This window comes from Anser anser, assembly GCF_964211835.1.
Source record: "Anser anser genome assembly, chromosome: 35".
In the NCBI taxonomy this organism is placed as follows: Eukaryota; Metazoa; Chordata; class Aves; order Anseriformes; family Anatidae; genus Anser; species Anser anser.
Genome location: NC_139756.1, coordinates 447,182 through 462,448, shown reverse-complemented (window position 1 = coordinate 462,448; position 15,267 = coordinate 447,182). Strand labels below are relative to the sequence as shown.

The 15,267-nt window shown below is 68.9% G+C and overlaps 3 protein-coding genes across 3 annotated transcripts in view; 2 read left to right on the top strand and 1 right to left on the bottom strand.

The window, feature by feature from the left end:
- The window catches only part of KRI1 (KRI1 homolog), a 66,348-nt gene that overhangs the window by 11,458 nt on the left and 39,623 nt on the right, over nucleotides 1-15,267 (bottom strand). The gene's annotated exons all lie outside the window — the stretch shown is intronic.
- Nucleotides 2,387-8,629, top strand: LOC310888453 (queuine tRNA-ribosyltransferase catalytic subunit 1-like). The gene is made up of 10 exons (XM_083815133.1): nucleotides 2,387-2,726; nucleotides 3,590-3,658; nucleotides 4,307-4,445; nucleotides 4,522-4,600; nucleotides 4,698-4,813; nucleotides 5,340-5,478; nucleotides 7,846-7,921; nucleotides 8,009-8,118; nucleotides 8,226-8,310; nucleotides 8,414-8,629. The coding sequence occupies exons 1-10, from the start codon at nucleotides 2,445-2,447 to the stop codon at nucleotides 8,564-8,566; spliced, it is 1,248 nt and encodes a 415-aa protein (XP_083671259.1). The 5' UTR covers nucleotides 2,387-2,444; the 3' UTR covers nucleotides 8,567-8,629.
- Nucleotides 10,787-14,517, top strand: LOC310888473 (beta-1,3-galactosyltransferase 1-like). Its single transcript, XM_083815189.1, has 2 exons — nucleotides 10,787-10,836; nucleotides 12,861-14,517. Exon 2 carries the CDS (start codon nucleotides 12,930-12,932, stop codon nucleotides 14,097-14,099), a length of 1,170 nt encoding a protein of 389 aa, XP_083671315.1. The 5' UTR covers nucleotides 10,787-10,836; nucleotides 12,861-12,929; the 3' UTR covers nucleotides 14,100-14,517.

Below are 15,267 nucleotides of genomic sequence, written 5' to 3'. Positions count from 1 at the left end.
CCCGCTGGCAGGAGCCCCGCTGTTGATACGCCCAGGCGCCTATCAATCACCGCCCCCATCCATCCCATTGGCTGGCCCCGCCCTCCCTCATCCCACCCTCTCCCGGGCGGCCGTAATCCCTCGTGTAGCGGCGCACTCGAATCCGGGGGCCCGATCCTTGGCCCGGGGTCTTTATTTCACCGCGCGGTCCCGGCCCCCCCCCGCCCCCCCCTCCCGGTTCGGGCCCGTCCCGGTGGCGGCGGGGGGGGGCTCGGCCAGGCCGGCGGGGAGCACCAGGGGGGCACCGGAGGGGGATGGGCACGTGGGGGGGGGGGGTACGGGGAGGGGGGCAACGAGGGTGGGGAGGGGCACCGGGGAGGGGGGGCGGCACCGGGGGGAGCCAGGAGGGGGGCACCGGGGGAGGGGAGGCATCGGGGGGGGGGGGGGGAGACACCGAAGGGGGGGCTCCGGGGGGGGGGGGGCACCGGGGTGGGGGGCACCGGGGGGGGTACCGGGGGGGGTACCGGGGGGTGCTGCCTCGGTAGATGAGGGGTGCCAGGCTGGGCACCCCAAATCCTGCAAGGGGTTGGAGCGAGCGGGGTGTAGTTACCCCCCCCCGAGCCCCGGGGGAACCCCCTCGTGTCCTGCAGAAGTGGATTATGTGAACCCAACGACATTCCCCTAATTGGGACCTGGCCCCTAATTAGGACCCGGCTCCTAATTGGGACCCAGCCCCTAACTGGACACCCCAAATTCTCCAAGGGGTTGGAGCAAGTGAGGTCTGTTTAGCCCCCCAAGGGAACCCACTCATGCTCTGCAGAAGCGGGTTAGTTGAACCCACCGACGTTCCCCTCATTGGGACCCAGCCCCTAATTAGGACCCACCCCCTAATTGGGACACATCCCCTAATTGGACACCCCAAATTCTGCAAGGGGTTGGAGCAAGCGGGGTGTAATTATCCCCCCTGAGCCCCGGGGGAACCCACTCGTGTCCTGCAGAAGTGGGTTATGTGAACCCACCGACATTCCCCTAATTAGGACCCGGCTCCTAATTAGGGCCCAGCCCCTAATTGCAACCTGTCCATTTGGCTCAGAAATGCCCCCCCGGATCAGTGATGGCAGCGGTGACCAAGCCGGGAGCTGGCTGCGAGCTTCCCCCCGCAGCGTGCTGGAGGGGGGCTGCGGGCCGCAGCCCTTCCCTAATTAAATTAATTAAACCCCCTCACCGCGGCCACCGGGGCCGTTACCGGATTTCCACCGGTGGATTCCTGTGCCTCGGGACCAGAGGGGGCTCAGAGGGGGAGCTTCGTGCCTCTGCTGCTCCCAGCACCCGTGCTCGTTGATGCTGGACCAAATTAATCAAGTTAATTGAGTTAATTGCACCCCGGGGAGGGCTGCAGGTGGTCACGGTACTGCTGCAGTCCTGCTGGGGGCTTCTCCGGCCCCCCAGTTAATTCTGTTTTAACCCGATTTTAATTAAATCTGCTCCTGCCGCACCCCCAAGATTTAGGCCCGTCTCGGCGGTCCCCATTTTGGGGCACGTTTTTGTTTTTTTTTTCGGGTCAAAATTAGGGATTTCTGGCAGCCCCCGGTGCCGCTGGGGGATGGCGCTCGGGGCCGAGCACCGGACACCGTGGGGTGCCGGGGGCTGGATGGGTGCTGAGCTCCGGGAGGGGGTGCTGAGGGGTGCGGGGGGGGTTCAGGGGTGCTGAGGGGTGCAGGGGGGGGGGGTTCAGGGGTGCTGAGGGGTGCAGGGGGGGGTTCAGAGGTGCTGAGGGGTGCAGGGGGGGGGTTCAGGGGTGCTGAGGGGTGCAGGGGGGGGTTCAGGGGTGCTGAGGGGTGCGGGGGGGTTCAGGAGTGTGGGGGGTGCTGAGGGGTGCAGAGGGGGATTCAGAGGTGCTGAGGGGTGCGGGGGGGGTTCAGGGGTGCTGAGGGGTGCGGGGGGGGTTCAGGGGTGCTGAGGGGTGCAGGGGGGGGGGTTCAGGGGTGCTGAGGGGTGCAGGGGGGGGTTCAGGGGTGCTGAGGGGTGCCGGGGGGGTTCAGGGGTGTGTGGGGTGCTGAGGGGTGCAGAGGGGGATTCAGAGGTGCTGAGGGGTGCAGGGGGGGGGGTTCAGGGGTGCTGAGGGGTGCTGGGGGGGGTTCAGGGTGCGGGGGGTGCTGGGGGGCGCTGAGGGGGTTCAAGGGTGCAGGGGGGTGCTGAGGGGTGCGGTGGGTGCTGAGAGGTGCGGGGGTGCTGAGGGGGGGCACCGTGAGGGGAAACTGAGGCACGGGGGGGGCCAAAAACCGAGACACGGGGACCAAAAACGGCTGGGGGGGCGACCCTGGGGCCACCGTGGGCCACCAGGAGCCACCCTGGGGCCACCATGGGCCGTGGGGGGGGGGGTCCCCTCAGCCCCAACATGGCGCCCGCCCGCGTTGCCCCTGGTAACGGCGACTTCCGGCGCGGCGGGCGGGCGGCCCCACAAAATGGCGGCGCCCACGGAGGGCCCGGACCAGGCCCAGGCCCAGGCCCCGGTCCCGGTCCCGATCCCAGCCCCGGCCCCGGCCCCGCTGCTGCGGGTGGTGGCCGAGTGCGGCCGGAGCCGGGCTCGGGCGGGCGAGCTGCTGCTGCCGCACGGCGCCGTGCCCTGCCCGGTGTTCATGCCCGTGGGCACCCGCGGCACGGCCAAGGGCATCACGGCGGCGCAGCTGGCGGCGCTCGGCTGCCGCATCTGCCTGGGCAACACCTACCACCTCGGGACGCGGCCCGTGAGCGCCGCCGGGACGCGGGGGGGAACCGGGGGGACCGGGGAGGAGGCCCGGGGGGAACCGGGGGGGTCCCGGGGGGAGGCCGGGAGCACGGGAACGGGACCGGGGCGCATCGGGAGGGGTCCGGAGGAACCGGGGGGGGAACCAGGAGGGAAGGGGAGGAACCGGGGGGGGGTCTCGGGGGGAGGCCGGGAGGGGGAGCGGCCCCGGAGGGAACCGGGGGGGGGAGCAGAGGAACCGGGGGGGAGCGAAGGCTCGGGGAAGGGGCCCGGGGGAAACCGGGAGGAACTGAGAGGGGGTCCCGCGGGGAGGCCGGGAGCACGGGAACGGGACCGGGAGCTCCGGGGGGGGGGTGGAGGAACCGGGGGGAGCGAGGATACCGGGAGGGGAACGGGGGAGGGACCGGCAGGAACGGGGATGAACCGGAGGGGGCCCGGGGGGGGGGGAGGTCCCGGGAGGAGGCCGGGAGCACGGGAACGGGACCGGGGAGCACGGGGGGGGGGGGTCCGGAGGAACCGGGGAAGGGGCCCGAGGGAACCGAGGAGGGACCGGGGAGCTCCGGGAGGGGTCCCGGGCACCGGGACGGGGCTGAGGGGCACCGTGAAGGGACCGGAGGGGGGGGGGGTGAGCGCCGCTTTTTAGGACCCCGCCTCCGCCCCCCGGACGAGGCCCCGCCCCCACCCCAGAGGCCCCGCCCCCAACCGAGCCCGCACCGAGGCTCATTGGCGGGGCCACGCCCCCTACCCGTGGCCACGCCCCATCCCCCATGGCCACGCCCCCTACATGTGGCCACGCCCCCTCCGACATGACCACGCCCCCGAGCGCCCCCCCTTCCCCCCCGTTTAACCCCTTCCTCCCCGCAGGGCCCCGAGCTGGTGCAGCGGGCCGGCGGCCTGCACGGCTTCATGGGCTGGGCCCGCAACCTGCTGACGGTGGAGGGGGGGCGGGACCCCCCAGAGCCCCCCCAAACCCCCCCGAGTCCCCCAACTCCCCCCAAACCCCCCACGGGATCCGGATCCCCTGCTCAGGACCCCCCCCCCCCTTGGAGCTCAGGACCCCTGTGGACCCCTCCCCCCCCCCAGGACATGGGGACCCCCCCCCAGGACCCCCAGCCCCCCCCCAATTTGCCCCCCCTCCCCATTAACCCCCTCCCACAAGCCCCCCAGCTCCCCCCTTACCCCCCCCCCAGAACTTGGGGACCTCCCCCGAAATTTGGGACCCCCCCCAGGACTTTGGGACCCCCCCCCCAGGACTTTGGGACCCCCCCCAGAAGTTGGGGACCCCCCCCAGAATTTGGGGACCCCCCCAGGACCCCCAACTCACCCCACCCTCCCCATTAACCCCCCCCCAGAACTTCGGGACCCCCCCCCCAGAACTTTGGGACCCCCCCCAGGACTTGGGGACCCCCCCCAGAATTTGGGGACCCCCCCAGGACCCCCAACCCCCCCAACTCACCCCCCCTCCCCATTAACCCCCCTCCCACAAGCCCTCCCCATCCCTTCAGCACCCCCATCCCTCCCCCGCCCCCGCGCATTATTTTTTTGGGGTGCCCCCCCCCGTTTTTTTTTGCCCCCCCCCAGGACAGCGGCGGCTTCCAGATGGTCTCGCTGGCGGCGCTCTCAGAGGTGACCGAGGCCGGCGTCCGCTTCCGCTCGCCCTACGGCGGCGCCGAGCTCCTGCTGAGCCCCGAGCGCTCCGTCCACATCCAGAACGCGCTGGGTGAGCCCTCGGGCCTTGGGGGGGGGATTTTTTTGGGGGGGGGGGTCCTGACCCCCCCTCTTCCCCCCCCCTCTAGGCGCCGATATCATCATGCAGCTGGACGACGTGGTCAGCAGCACCACCACGGGGCCGCGCGTCGAGGAGGCCATGCACAGGTGGCGCCCCCCCCCCCAACCCCAAATCCCACCCCCCCTCCACGACCTCCCCCAGGTCCTGATGCTGCCCCCCCCCTCCCCAATTTTGCCCCCCCAGGTCCGTCCGCTGGCTGGATCGCTGCATCGCCGCCAACCGGCGCCCGGCGCAGCAGAGCCTCTTCGCCATCATCCAGGGGGGGCTGGACCCGGCCCTGCGCAGGCGGTGCCTGGAAGGTGGGGACCGAGCCCCCCCCGGGCCCTACATCCCCCCCCCGGGGCCCTACATCCCCCCCCCCCAGGGCCCTTCATCCCCCCCCCCGGGCCCCACATCCCCCCCCCATGCCCCACATCACTCCCTGGGGCCCCACATCGCCCCCAAGGGGCCCCTGCATCCCCCCCCAGGGCCCCACATCCCCCCCCCGGGCCCCACATCCCCCCCCCGGGCCCTTCATCCCCCCCCCCGGGGTCCACATTCCCCCCCCCTCCAGGCCCCACATCACCCCCTGGGCCCTGCATCCCCCCCCCATGCCCCACATCCCCCCTCCCTCTCCCCATATTTTGCCCCCCCCGCCCCACATTCTGCCCCCCATTCCTCCTGCCCCCCCCGCCCCACGCCCCACATTCTGCCCCCCATTTCCGCTCCTCCCCCCGTCCCCACATTCTGCCCCCCTGCCCCACATTGTGCCCCCCGTTTTCCCTCCTCCCTCCCCCCATACTTTGCCCCCCCCGCCCCCCATTCTGCCCCCCGCTCCCCCCCCAGAGATGACGCGCCGCGACGTCCCCGGCTTCGCCATCGGCGGCCTGAGCGGCGGCGAGGAGAAGGAGCAGTTCTGGCGCATGGTGAAGCTCAGCACCGAGCTCCTGCCCCGCGACAAACCCCGCTACCTGATGGGCGTGGGGTAGGTGGGGGGGCGGTGGGGGGCGGGATCCGTGGGGCAGGATGTGGGGCAGGATGTGGGACAGGATCCACGGATCAGGATGTGGGGCGGGATCCGTGGGGCGGGATCTGTGGGGCAGGATGTGGGACAGGATCCACGGATCAGGATGTGGGGCGGGATCCGTGGGGCGGGATCTGTGGGGCAGGATGTGGGACAGGATCCACGGATCAGGATGTGGGGCGGGATCCGTGGGGCGGGATCCGTGGGGCAGGATCTATGGGGCAGGATGTGGGACAGGATCCGTGGGGCGGGATCTGTGGGGCAGGATGTGGGGCAGGATCCATGGATCAGGATGTGGGGCGGGATCTGTGGGGTGGGATCTGTGGGTCGGGATGTGGGACAGGATCCATGGATCAGGATGTGGGGCGGGATCCATGGGGCGGGATCCGTGGGGTGGGATCCATGGAACAGGATGTGGGGCGGGATCCGTGGGGCGGGATCCGTGGGACAGGATCCATGGATCAGGATGTGGGGCAGGATCCGTGGGGCGGGATCTGTGGGGCAGGATCCATGGATCAGGATGTGGGGCGGGATCCGTGGGGCGGGATCCGTGGGACAGGATCCATGGATCAGGATGTGGGGCAGGATCCGTGGGGCGGGATCCAGGAGGCAGGATGTGGGTCAGGATCTGTGGGGCAGGATCCATGGATCAGGATGTGGGGCAGGATCCATGGGGCAGGATCCATGGGGCGGGATCTGTGGGGCGGGATCTGTGGGGCGGGATCTGTGGGGCAGGATGTGGGACAGGATCCATGGATCAGGATGTGGGGTGGGATCCGTGGGACGGGATCTGTGGGGCAGGATCTATGGGGCAGGATGTGGGACAGGATCCATGGATCAGGATGTGGGGCAGGATCCGTGGGGCAGGATCCGGGAGGCAGGATGTGGGTCAGGATCTGTGGGGCAGGATCCATGGATCAGGATGTGGGGCAGGATCCATGGGGCAGGATCCATGGGGCAGGATCTGTGGGGCGGGATCTGTGGGGCAGGATGTGGGACAGGATCCATGGATCAGGATTTGGGGTGGGATCCGTGGGACGGGATCTGTGGGACAGGATCCATGGATCAGGATGTGGGGCAGGATCTATGGGGCAGGATCTATGGGGCAGGATCCGGGGCAGGATCCATGGGGCAGGATCCGGGGCAGGATCCATGGGGCAGGATCCATGGGGCGGCATCTGTGGAGCAGGATGTGGGGCGGGATCCGTGGGGCAGGATCCGTGGGACAGGAGATCCATGGATCAGGATGTGGGCCAGGATCTATGGGGCAGGATGTGGGACGGGATCCATGGATCAGGATGTGGGGCGGGATCCGTGGGGCAGGATCTATCGGTCAGGATCCATGGAGCAGGATGTGGGGCAGGATCCATGGAGCAGGATGTGGGGCAGGATCCGTGGGGCGGGATCCGTGGGGCAGGATCTATGGGGCAGGATGTGGGACAGGATCCGTGGGGCGGGATCTGTGGGGCAGGATGTGGGGCAGGATCCATGGATCAGGATGTGGGGCAGGATATGGGGCGGGATCTGTGGGGTGGGATCTGTGGGGCGGGATGTGGGACAGGATCCATGGATCAGGATGTGGGGCGGGATCCATGGGGCGGGATCCGTGGGGTGGGATCCATGGAACAGGATCCATGGATCAGGATGTGGGGCAGGATCCGTGGGGCGGGATCTGTGGGGCAGGATCCATGGATCAGGATGTGGGTCAGGATCCGTGGGGCAGGATCCGGGAGGCAGGATGTGGGTCAGGATCTGTGGGGCAGGATCCATGGATCAGGATGTGGGGCAGGATCCATGGGGCAGGATCCATGGGGCAGGATCCATGGGGCAGGATCTGTGGGGCGGGATCTGTGGGGCGGGATCTGTGGGGCAGGATGTGGGACAGGATCCATGGATCAGGATTTGGGGTGGGATCCGTGGGACGGGATCTGTGGGACAGGATCCATGGATCAGGATGTGGGGCAGGATCTATGGGGCAGGATCTATGGGGCAGGATCCGGGGCAGGATCCATGGGGCAGGATCCATGGGGCGGCATCTGTGGAGCAGGATGTGGGGCGGGATCCGTGGGGCAGGATCCGTGGGACAGGATCCATGGATCAGGATGTGGGCCAGGATCTATGGGGCAGGATGTGGGACGGGATCCATGGATCAGGATGTGGGGCGGGATCCGTGGGGCAGGATCTATCGGTCAGGATCCATGGAGCAGGATGTGGGGCAGGATCCATGGAGCAGGATGTGGGGCAGGATCCGTGGGGCGGGATCCGTGGGGCAGGATCTATGGGGCAGGATCCGTGGGGCGCGCGCTCAGCCCGCTCCCCCCCCCGCAGCTACGCCACCGACCTGGTGGTCTGCGTCGCCCTGGGCTGCGACATGTTCGACTGCGTCTTCCCCACGCGGACGGCGGTAAGGGCAAAGGGGGGGGGGGGTGTGCGTGGGGGGGGGCTTTTAGGGTCGGGGGGCCCCCCCCCAAATACCGTGCCCCCCCCGCAGCGTTTCGGCTCGGCCCTGGTGCCCTGGGGCTCGCTGCAGCTGAAGAGCAAGCAGTTCGCCAAGGATTTCCGCCCCATCGACGAGCGGTGCGGCTGCCCGACGTGCCGCCGGTGCGTTTTTTTTTGGGGGGGGATTTGGGGGTCCCGGGGATTTTTTTTTGGAGGGGGGGGGGGGGGGCACAAAATGACCCCCCCCCCCCGCATCGTTCCCCACGCAGGCACAGCCGCGCGTACCTCCACGCGCTGCTCCGCAGCGACCCGGCCGCCCTGCACCACCTCACCGTGCACAACATCGCCTACCAGGTTTTGGGGCAAAAAAGGGGCAAAAAAAAACAAAAAGGGGGGGGGGGGGGGGGGGCTGCGTTACCCCCCCCCCAAAAAAAAAACTCATCCTTTTCCCCCGCAGCTCGACCTGATGCGGGCCGTGCGGGAGAGCATCGTGGCGCGGCGCTTCCCCGACTTCGTGCGGGATTTCGTGCGCGCCCGCTACGGGGGCCCCGAGCGCTGCCCCCCCTGGGCCCTGCACGCGCTGGCGGCCGTCGGCATCACCCTGGACTGAGGGGCTGCGCCCCCCCCCGTTTTATTCCGGATTTGGGGTTTTATAGCATTTCTGCGTTTGTTTTTATATTACGAGTGTGGTTCGGTTTGTATTTTTAATGGGTCTGGGGGGGGGGCATAAATGTGTCTGGGGGGGTCATAAATGAGCCTGGGGGGGATACAAATGGGTCGGGGGGGCCACAAATGGGTCCGGGGGGAGCATAAATGAGCCTGGGGGGCACAAATGGGTCGGGGGGGGGTATAAGTGGGTCGGGGGGGGCACAAATGGGTCGGGGGTGGAAGCATAAATGAGCCTGGGGGGGATACAAATGGGTCGGGGGGGGTCATAAATGGTCAGGGGGGGCACAAATGGGTCTGGGGGGGCACAAATGGGTCTGGGGGGGGGGCATAAATGGATAAATGGTCAGGGGTGGGGATACAAATGGGTCGGGGGGGGCATAAATGTCCTGGGGGGGGACACAAATGGGTCTGGGTGGGTCACAAATGGGTCTGGGGGGGACACAAATGGGTCTGGGTGGGTCACAAATGGGTCTGGGGGGGACACAAATGGGTCTGGGGGGAAGCATAAATGAGCCGGGGGGGGATACAAATGGGTGGGGGGGGACATAAATGGTGGGGGGGGGGGGGCACAAGTGGGTCTGGGGGGGCACAAAGGGGTCTGGGGGGGCATAAATGAGCCTGAGGGGGGATACAAATGGGTCGGGGGGGCATAAATGGTCGGAGGGCACACAAATGGGTCGGGGGGGGGGGCATAAGTGGGTCTGGGGGACGGGGGAAGCATAAATGAGCTGGGGGGGGCACAAATGGGTCGGGGGGGGGGGCATAAATGGCCTTGGGGGGACACAAATGGGTCTGGTGGGGGCACAAATGAGCCTGGGGGGGATACAAATGGGTGGGGGGGGGGGGGCACAGCTGGGTGTAGGGGGGGGCATAAATGGGTCGGGGGGATGAGAAATGAGTCGGGGGGGGGGCATAAATGGCCTTGGGGGGACACAAATGGGTCTGGTGGGGGCACAAAGGGGTCAGAGGATCATAAATGAGTCGGGGGGGGGCACACACGAGTCTGTGATCCCCCCCCCTGCAGAAGGGGGGGGGGGGGCTGCAGCGGGGCAGCCCCATAGCCGGGCACTTACTGGGGGGGGGTTGGGCTCTGCCCCAAAATAACTGGGGGGGGCGTTAGGAGGGGACAGGGCTTAAATAGGGGGGGGGGGGGTGCAGGTGGGGCCGTTTGGGGTGATTGGAGGGGGTGAGACCCCCCCCCCCCCGTAGGGTCCCACCAGGACAGGGTCCCCGACGCCCCCCAGCAGCCGGTGCCCCCCCCACGTCCACCCCCAGGACCCCAGCCCGGAGCCCCCCCCCCCCGCCCGGAGCCCCCCCAGAGCCCGTCCCAAACCTCAGATCCACCCCCACAGCCCCTGGATCCCAGCCCAGATCCCCCCCCCCCGACCCCAAATCCCCCCCCCAGCCCCCAGCTCCCACCCTAATGCCCCAGATCCCCCCCCAAACCCCAAATCCCCCTCCTCAGCCCCCCCCAACCCCAAATCCCCCCCCCAGCCCCCACCTGAGACCCAGATCCCCCCCAACCCCAAATCCCCCCCCTCAGCCCCCCCAAACCCCAAATCCCCCCCCAGACCCCACCTGAGACCCCAGATCCCCCCCAACCCCAAATCCCCCCCCTCAGCCCACCCCAAATCCCCCCCTCAGCCCCCCCAAACCCCAAATCCCCCCCCTCAGCCCACCCCAAATCCCCCCCCCTCAGCCCCCCCAGACCCCAAATCCCCCCCCAGCCCCCACCTGAGACCCCAGATCCCCCCCAACCCCAAATCCCCCCCCTCAGCCCCCCAGACCCCAAATCCCCCCCCAGACCCCACCTGAGACCCCAGATCCCCCCCAACCCCAAATCCCCCCCCTCAGCCCCCCCAGACCCCAAATCCCCCCCCCAGACCCCACCTGAGACCCCAGATCCCCCCCCAAACCCCAAATCCCCCCCCTCAGCCCCCCTAAACCCCAAATCCCCCCCCTCAGCCCCCCCGAGCCCCCCCAGCCCCAATCCCCAGCGGATCCCAAGCTGGATCCCAGCCCCCCCCCCCCCGCAGCCCCTGCCCCCCCTGCCCCCCCCCCCGGCCCCCCCCGCCCCGCCGTGCGTCACCCCAGGGCGCCCGAGGAAGTTTGTGCACGGGGTGGGGTGGGGGGGGGTGGCCACGGCTGCGTCACCCCCGGGACAAATCGGTGCCGCTGGGCACCGCGGCCACACCGGCAGCGGGACCGCAGGTGAGCACTGGGAGCACTGGGAGCACTGGGAGCTGCACTGGGATGAACTGGGAGCGCTGGGAGCTGCAATTGGGATGAACTGGGAGCACTGGGAGGACTGGGAGCTGCACTGGGATGAACTGGGAGCGCTGGGAGCTTCACCTGGATGAATTAGGAGCGCTGGGAGCTGCGCCTGGGGTGAACTGGGAGTGCTGGGAGCTGCAATTGGGATGAACTGGGAGCACTGGGAGGACTGGGAGCTGTAGCTGGGATGAACTGGGAGCACTGGGACAGACTGGTCAGGGCTGGGAGCTGCACCTGGGATGGAATGGGCAGGACTGGGAGTTGTAGCTGGGGGTGAACTGGGAAGACTGGGGATGAACTGGGAGGACTGGGGTGAACTGGGAGGACTGGGGGTGAACTGGGAGGACTGGGGTGGACTGGGAACTGCACCTGGGGTGTACTGGGAGGACTGGGACAGGCTGGGAAGGCTCAGGAGCTGCACCCCTGAGGGAACTGGGAGAACTGGGGAAAGTCAGGCAGGGCAGGCAGCAGCATCCAGATGGAACTGGGATGAACTGGGAAGGAATGAGTGCCGTACCCAGGGGAACTGGGACAAACTGGGCTGAGCGCCGCACCTGAATGTGAACTGGGTGAACTGGGGTGAACTGGGGTGACCTGGGCAGGGCCGGAAGCCGCAGCACGAGGAGCCCTTGGGGGAAACTGGGCAGAAGTGGGGTGAAACGGGCAGGGCTGGGAGCTGCACCCCGGGGGGGGGAACTGGGAGAACTGGGAGAACTGGGAGGACTGGGTACTGGGCCGAGCGCTGAAGCCCTGGGGGTGAACTGGGACCAACTGGGCAGGGCTGGGAGCTGCTCCTCGGAGCCCCAGGGCAGGGCCGAGCCCCTCGTGACCCCCCCCCTGCCCCCCAGCCCCATTCCTGCCCCCCTGGGCCCCCCCCAGCCCCCGCCCTTTGCCCCGGCCCCAGCCCAGCCCCGGTGGTGACGGCCCCGGCGGACCCTGACCCCGGTGGGGAAAGGTGGGGCAGGGACGGGAACGGGGCTGGGGCAGGAGGTGGGGGGCAGGAGGTGGGGGGCAGGAGGTGGGGGGCAGGAGGTGGGGGGCAGGAGGTGGGGGGCAGGAGGTGGGGGGCAGGAGACGGGGGGCAGGAGGTGGGGGGCAGGAGGTGGGGGGCAGGAGACGGGGGGGCTGGGGACAGGGCTGGGGACATGGCTGGGGATATGGGGACAGCCGGGGGGACACGGGGTTGGGGTTGGGGATGGGGACAGGGAGGGCGATGTGGGGCAGGAGACGTGGGGCTGGGGACAGGGGGACGGGGACAGGGGGATGGGGACATGGGGACGAGAACGGGGATGGGGATGGGGATAGGGATGGGGGCACAGCTGGGGGTATGGGGACAGCGAGGGGGACATGGGGTTAGGGAGGGCGATGTGGGGCAGGAGATGTGGGGCTGGGGACAGGGGGACGGGGCTGGGGACGTGGGGTCAAGAACGGGGACGGGGATGGGGACAGGGCTGGGGATATGGGGCCGGGGGGGATATGGGGTTAGGGTTGGGGACGGGGAGGGCGATATGGGGCAGGAGGTATGGGGATGGGGACGTGGGGATAGGGATACGGGGATGGGGACGGAGCTGGGGATATGGGGTGGGGATATGGGGTGGGGACACGGGGCTGGGGACAGGGACGGGGCAGGGGCCACGGCAGCCCCCGCCGCGCCGTGCTTGCGTTGGCCCCCTCCCACGGGAGCGAGCGGCCGCGCTGCCTTATCGGCGCCGGCGCCGCTTATCAGCGCTCGGCCCAGCGGCCAACAAAGCCCCAGGGAGGCCGGGGCGAGGGGACGGGGAGGGGGGCAGAGCGAGGGGCCCCCGGCTCTGCAGGAAGGGCTGGGGGCGAGTTTTTGGGTGGGCGAGGGGCGAGCCTTCGGGTGGGCGAGGGGCGAGCCCTTGGGTGCACGAAGAGCAAACCCGGTGGCGGCCGAGGCGTCGCGTCCAAGCCGTTGTTTCTCTCCCCCCCTTCCTCCCCAGGACCCTTCCCCACCGCCGCCGCCACCACCGGGACCCCCGCCCGCCCGTCCCCGGCCCCCGGCAGCCACGATGAGGTTCCCGCTGCTGCCGCGCGCGCTCCTGCTGCCCGCCCTGCTCTCGCTGGCGCTGCTGGGGGTGCGGGTGCAGCAGCACTTCGCCGGGGAGCCCTTCACCGATGGACCCGATGGACCCGGCGTACCCGGTGTACCCGCTGTACCTGGTGGACCCGGTGTACTTGGTGGACCCGGTGTACTTGGTGGACCCGGTGTGTCTGGTGGACCCCGTGGACCCGGCGGACCCGACGTGCCCGGCGCCATCCGCGCCGCGGCGTTCCAATGGCAAGCGTCATCGTCGTCGTCATCGGTCAACGGCACGGCCAAGCCGCCCCCCACCCGGCACCCGCTGCAGCCCCCCTACCCCTACCCGTACCGCTTCCTCCTCAACGAGCCCCACAAGTGCCGGGAGCGGGCGCCCTTCCTGGTGCTGCTGGTGGCAACGGAGCCGGCGGACACGGCGGGCAGGAGCGCCATCCGGCAGACGTGGGGGAACGAGAGCTCGGTGCCCGGCGTCTCTGTCCTGCGGCTCTTCCTCACCGGCGTGCACCCGGTGTTCGGGGGGCCGCTGCGGCAGGTGCTGGAGGAGGAGAGCGCGCTGCACCGCGACATCCTCCAGCAGGACTTCCTGGACACCTACCACAACCTGACGCTGAAGACGCTGATGGGCATGGAGTGGGTCAGCAGGCACTGCCCCGACGCCGCCTACGTGGTGAAGGCCGACCGCGACGTCTTCCTCAACCTGCCCTACCTGGTGCGGCGGCTCCTGCAGCCCCAGCTGCCCCCCAAGCGCGACTTCATGACGGGCTACATCTACCGCGACACGGGGCCGCTGCGCAGCAAGGCCTACAAGTGGTACGTGCCCCGCCAGGTCTACCCCAACGACACCTACCCGCCCTACTGCGGCGGGCCGGCCTACGTCCTCTCCGGGGACCTGGCGGTCAAGGTGTACGCGGTGGCGCAGACCCTGCCGCTCTTGAACATGGAGGACTCCTTCGTGGGCGTCTGCCTGCACGCGCTGGGCCTCAGCGTCACCAGCAGCCCCTGGGGCGCCTTCAACATGCACCGCCTGCCCTACGACAAGTGCAGGTTCTCCAAGCTGGTCATGGTCCACCACTACCAGCCCGAGGAGGTGCTCACGCTCTGGCCCCACTTCCAGGGGGCCAACGTGACGTGTCCCCCCTAGGGACGGCCGCCCCGCGCCACGCCGCCCCGGTTTTGCACACCCCCGACCCCGACTTTTTGGCCAGTGTCCGGCCCCCGAGCGGCCGCTCGGGGCCGTTTCAAAAAACCTCGGGGCCAACCCCCCCCTCGCTTGCCCCCCCACCCCCCCAAAATCCCTAACGGGGAGGTTTTCTCCCCAATTTGAGCCATGCAGCAGGAGCCCGGGTCTGTGGGGCCGGTTCCTCCGCTTCGTTATTTCAGACGTTCGTTACTGTGCTCGCCTCGGAGCCGAGTCTGCCGGGCTCGGCGGTCGGGCTGCTCCCTTGAGCCAGGGACCCCGCGGCCCAAAAAGCTGTGCCCCCCCCTTAAATTATGGTTTTGTTTTGTCCGTCGTTGGTCTGTTTGTAATAAAAGGGCTGGAGCTGAGCCGCCCGAACCGAGCCTGCCCAACGCCTCCTCGTCGCTCCGGGCACCGTGACGGGGCTGGGGGCACCTCGCTGATGGGGTTGGGAGCGCTGCAATGGGGCTGGGGGTGTCACAATGGGGCTGGGGGTGTCACAATGGGGCTGAGGGCACCATAATGGGGCTGGGAGCATCACAATAGGGCTGAGGGCATCGCAGTGGGGCTGGAAGCACCATAATGGGGCTGGGGGCATCACAATGGGGCTGGGGGCACCATAATGGGGCTGGGGGCATCACAATGGGGCTGGGGGCACCATAATGGGGCTGGGGGCACCATAATGGGGCTGGGGGCATCACAATGGGGCTGGGGGCACCATAATCGAACTGGGAGCATCACAATGGGGCTGAGGGCACCATAATGGGGCTGGGGGCATCACAATGGGGCTGGGGGTGTCACAGTGGGGCTAGGGGCATCACAATGGGGCTGGGGGTGTCACAATGGGGCTGAGGGCACCATAATGGGGCTGGGAGTATCATAATGGGGCTGGGGGCACCACAATGGGGCTGAGGGCATCACAATGGGGCTGGGGGCACCATAATCGAACTGGGAGCATCACAATGGGGCTGAGGGCACCATAATGGGGCTGGGAGCACCATAATGGGGCTGGGGGCATCACAATGGGGCTGGGGGCATCACAATGGGGCTGGGGGCATCACAATGGGGCTGGGGGCACCATAATGGGGCTGGGGGCACCTTGATGATGGACCTGGGAGCATCACAACGGGGC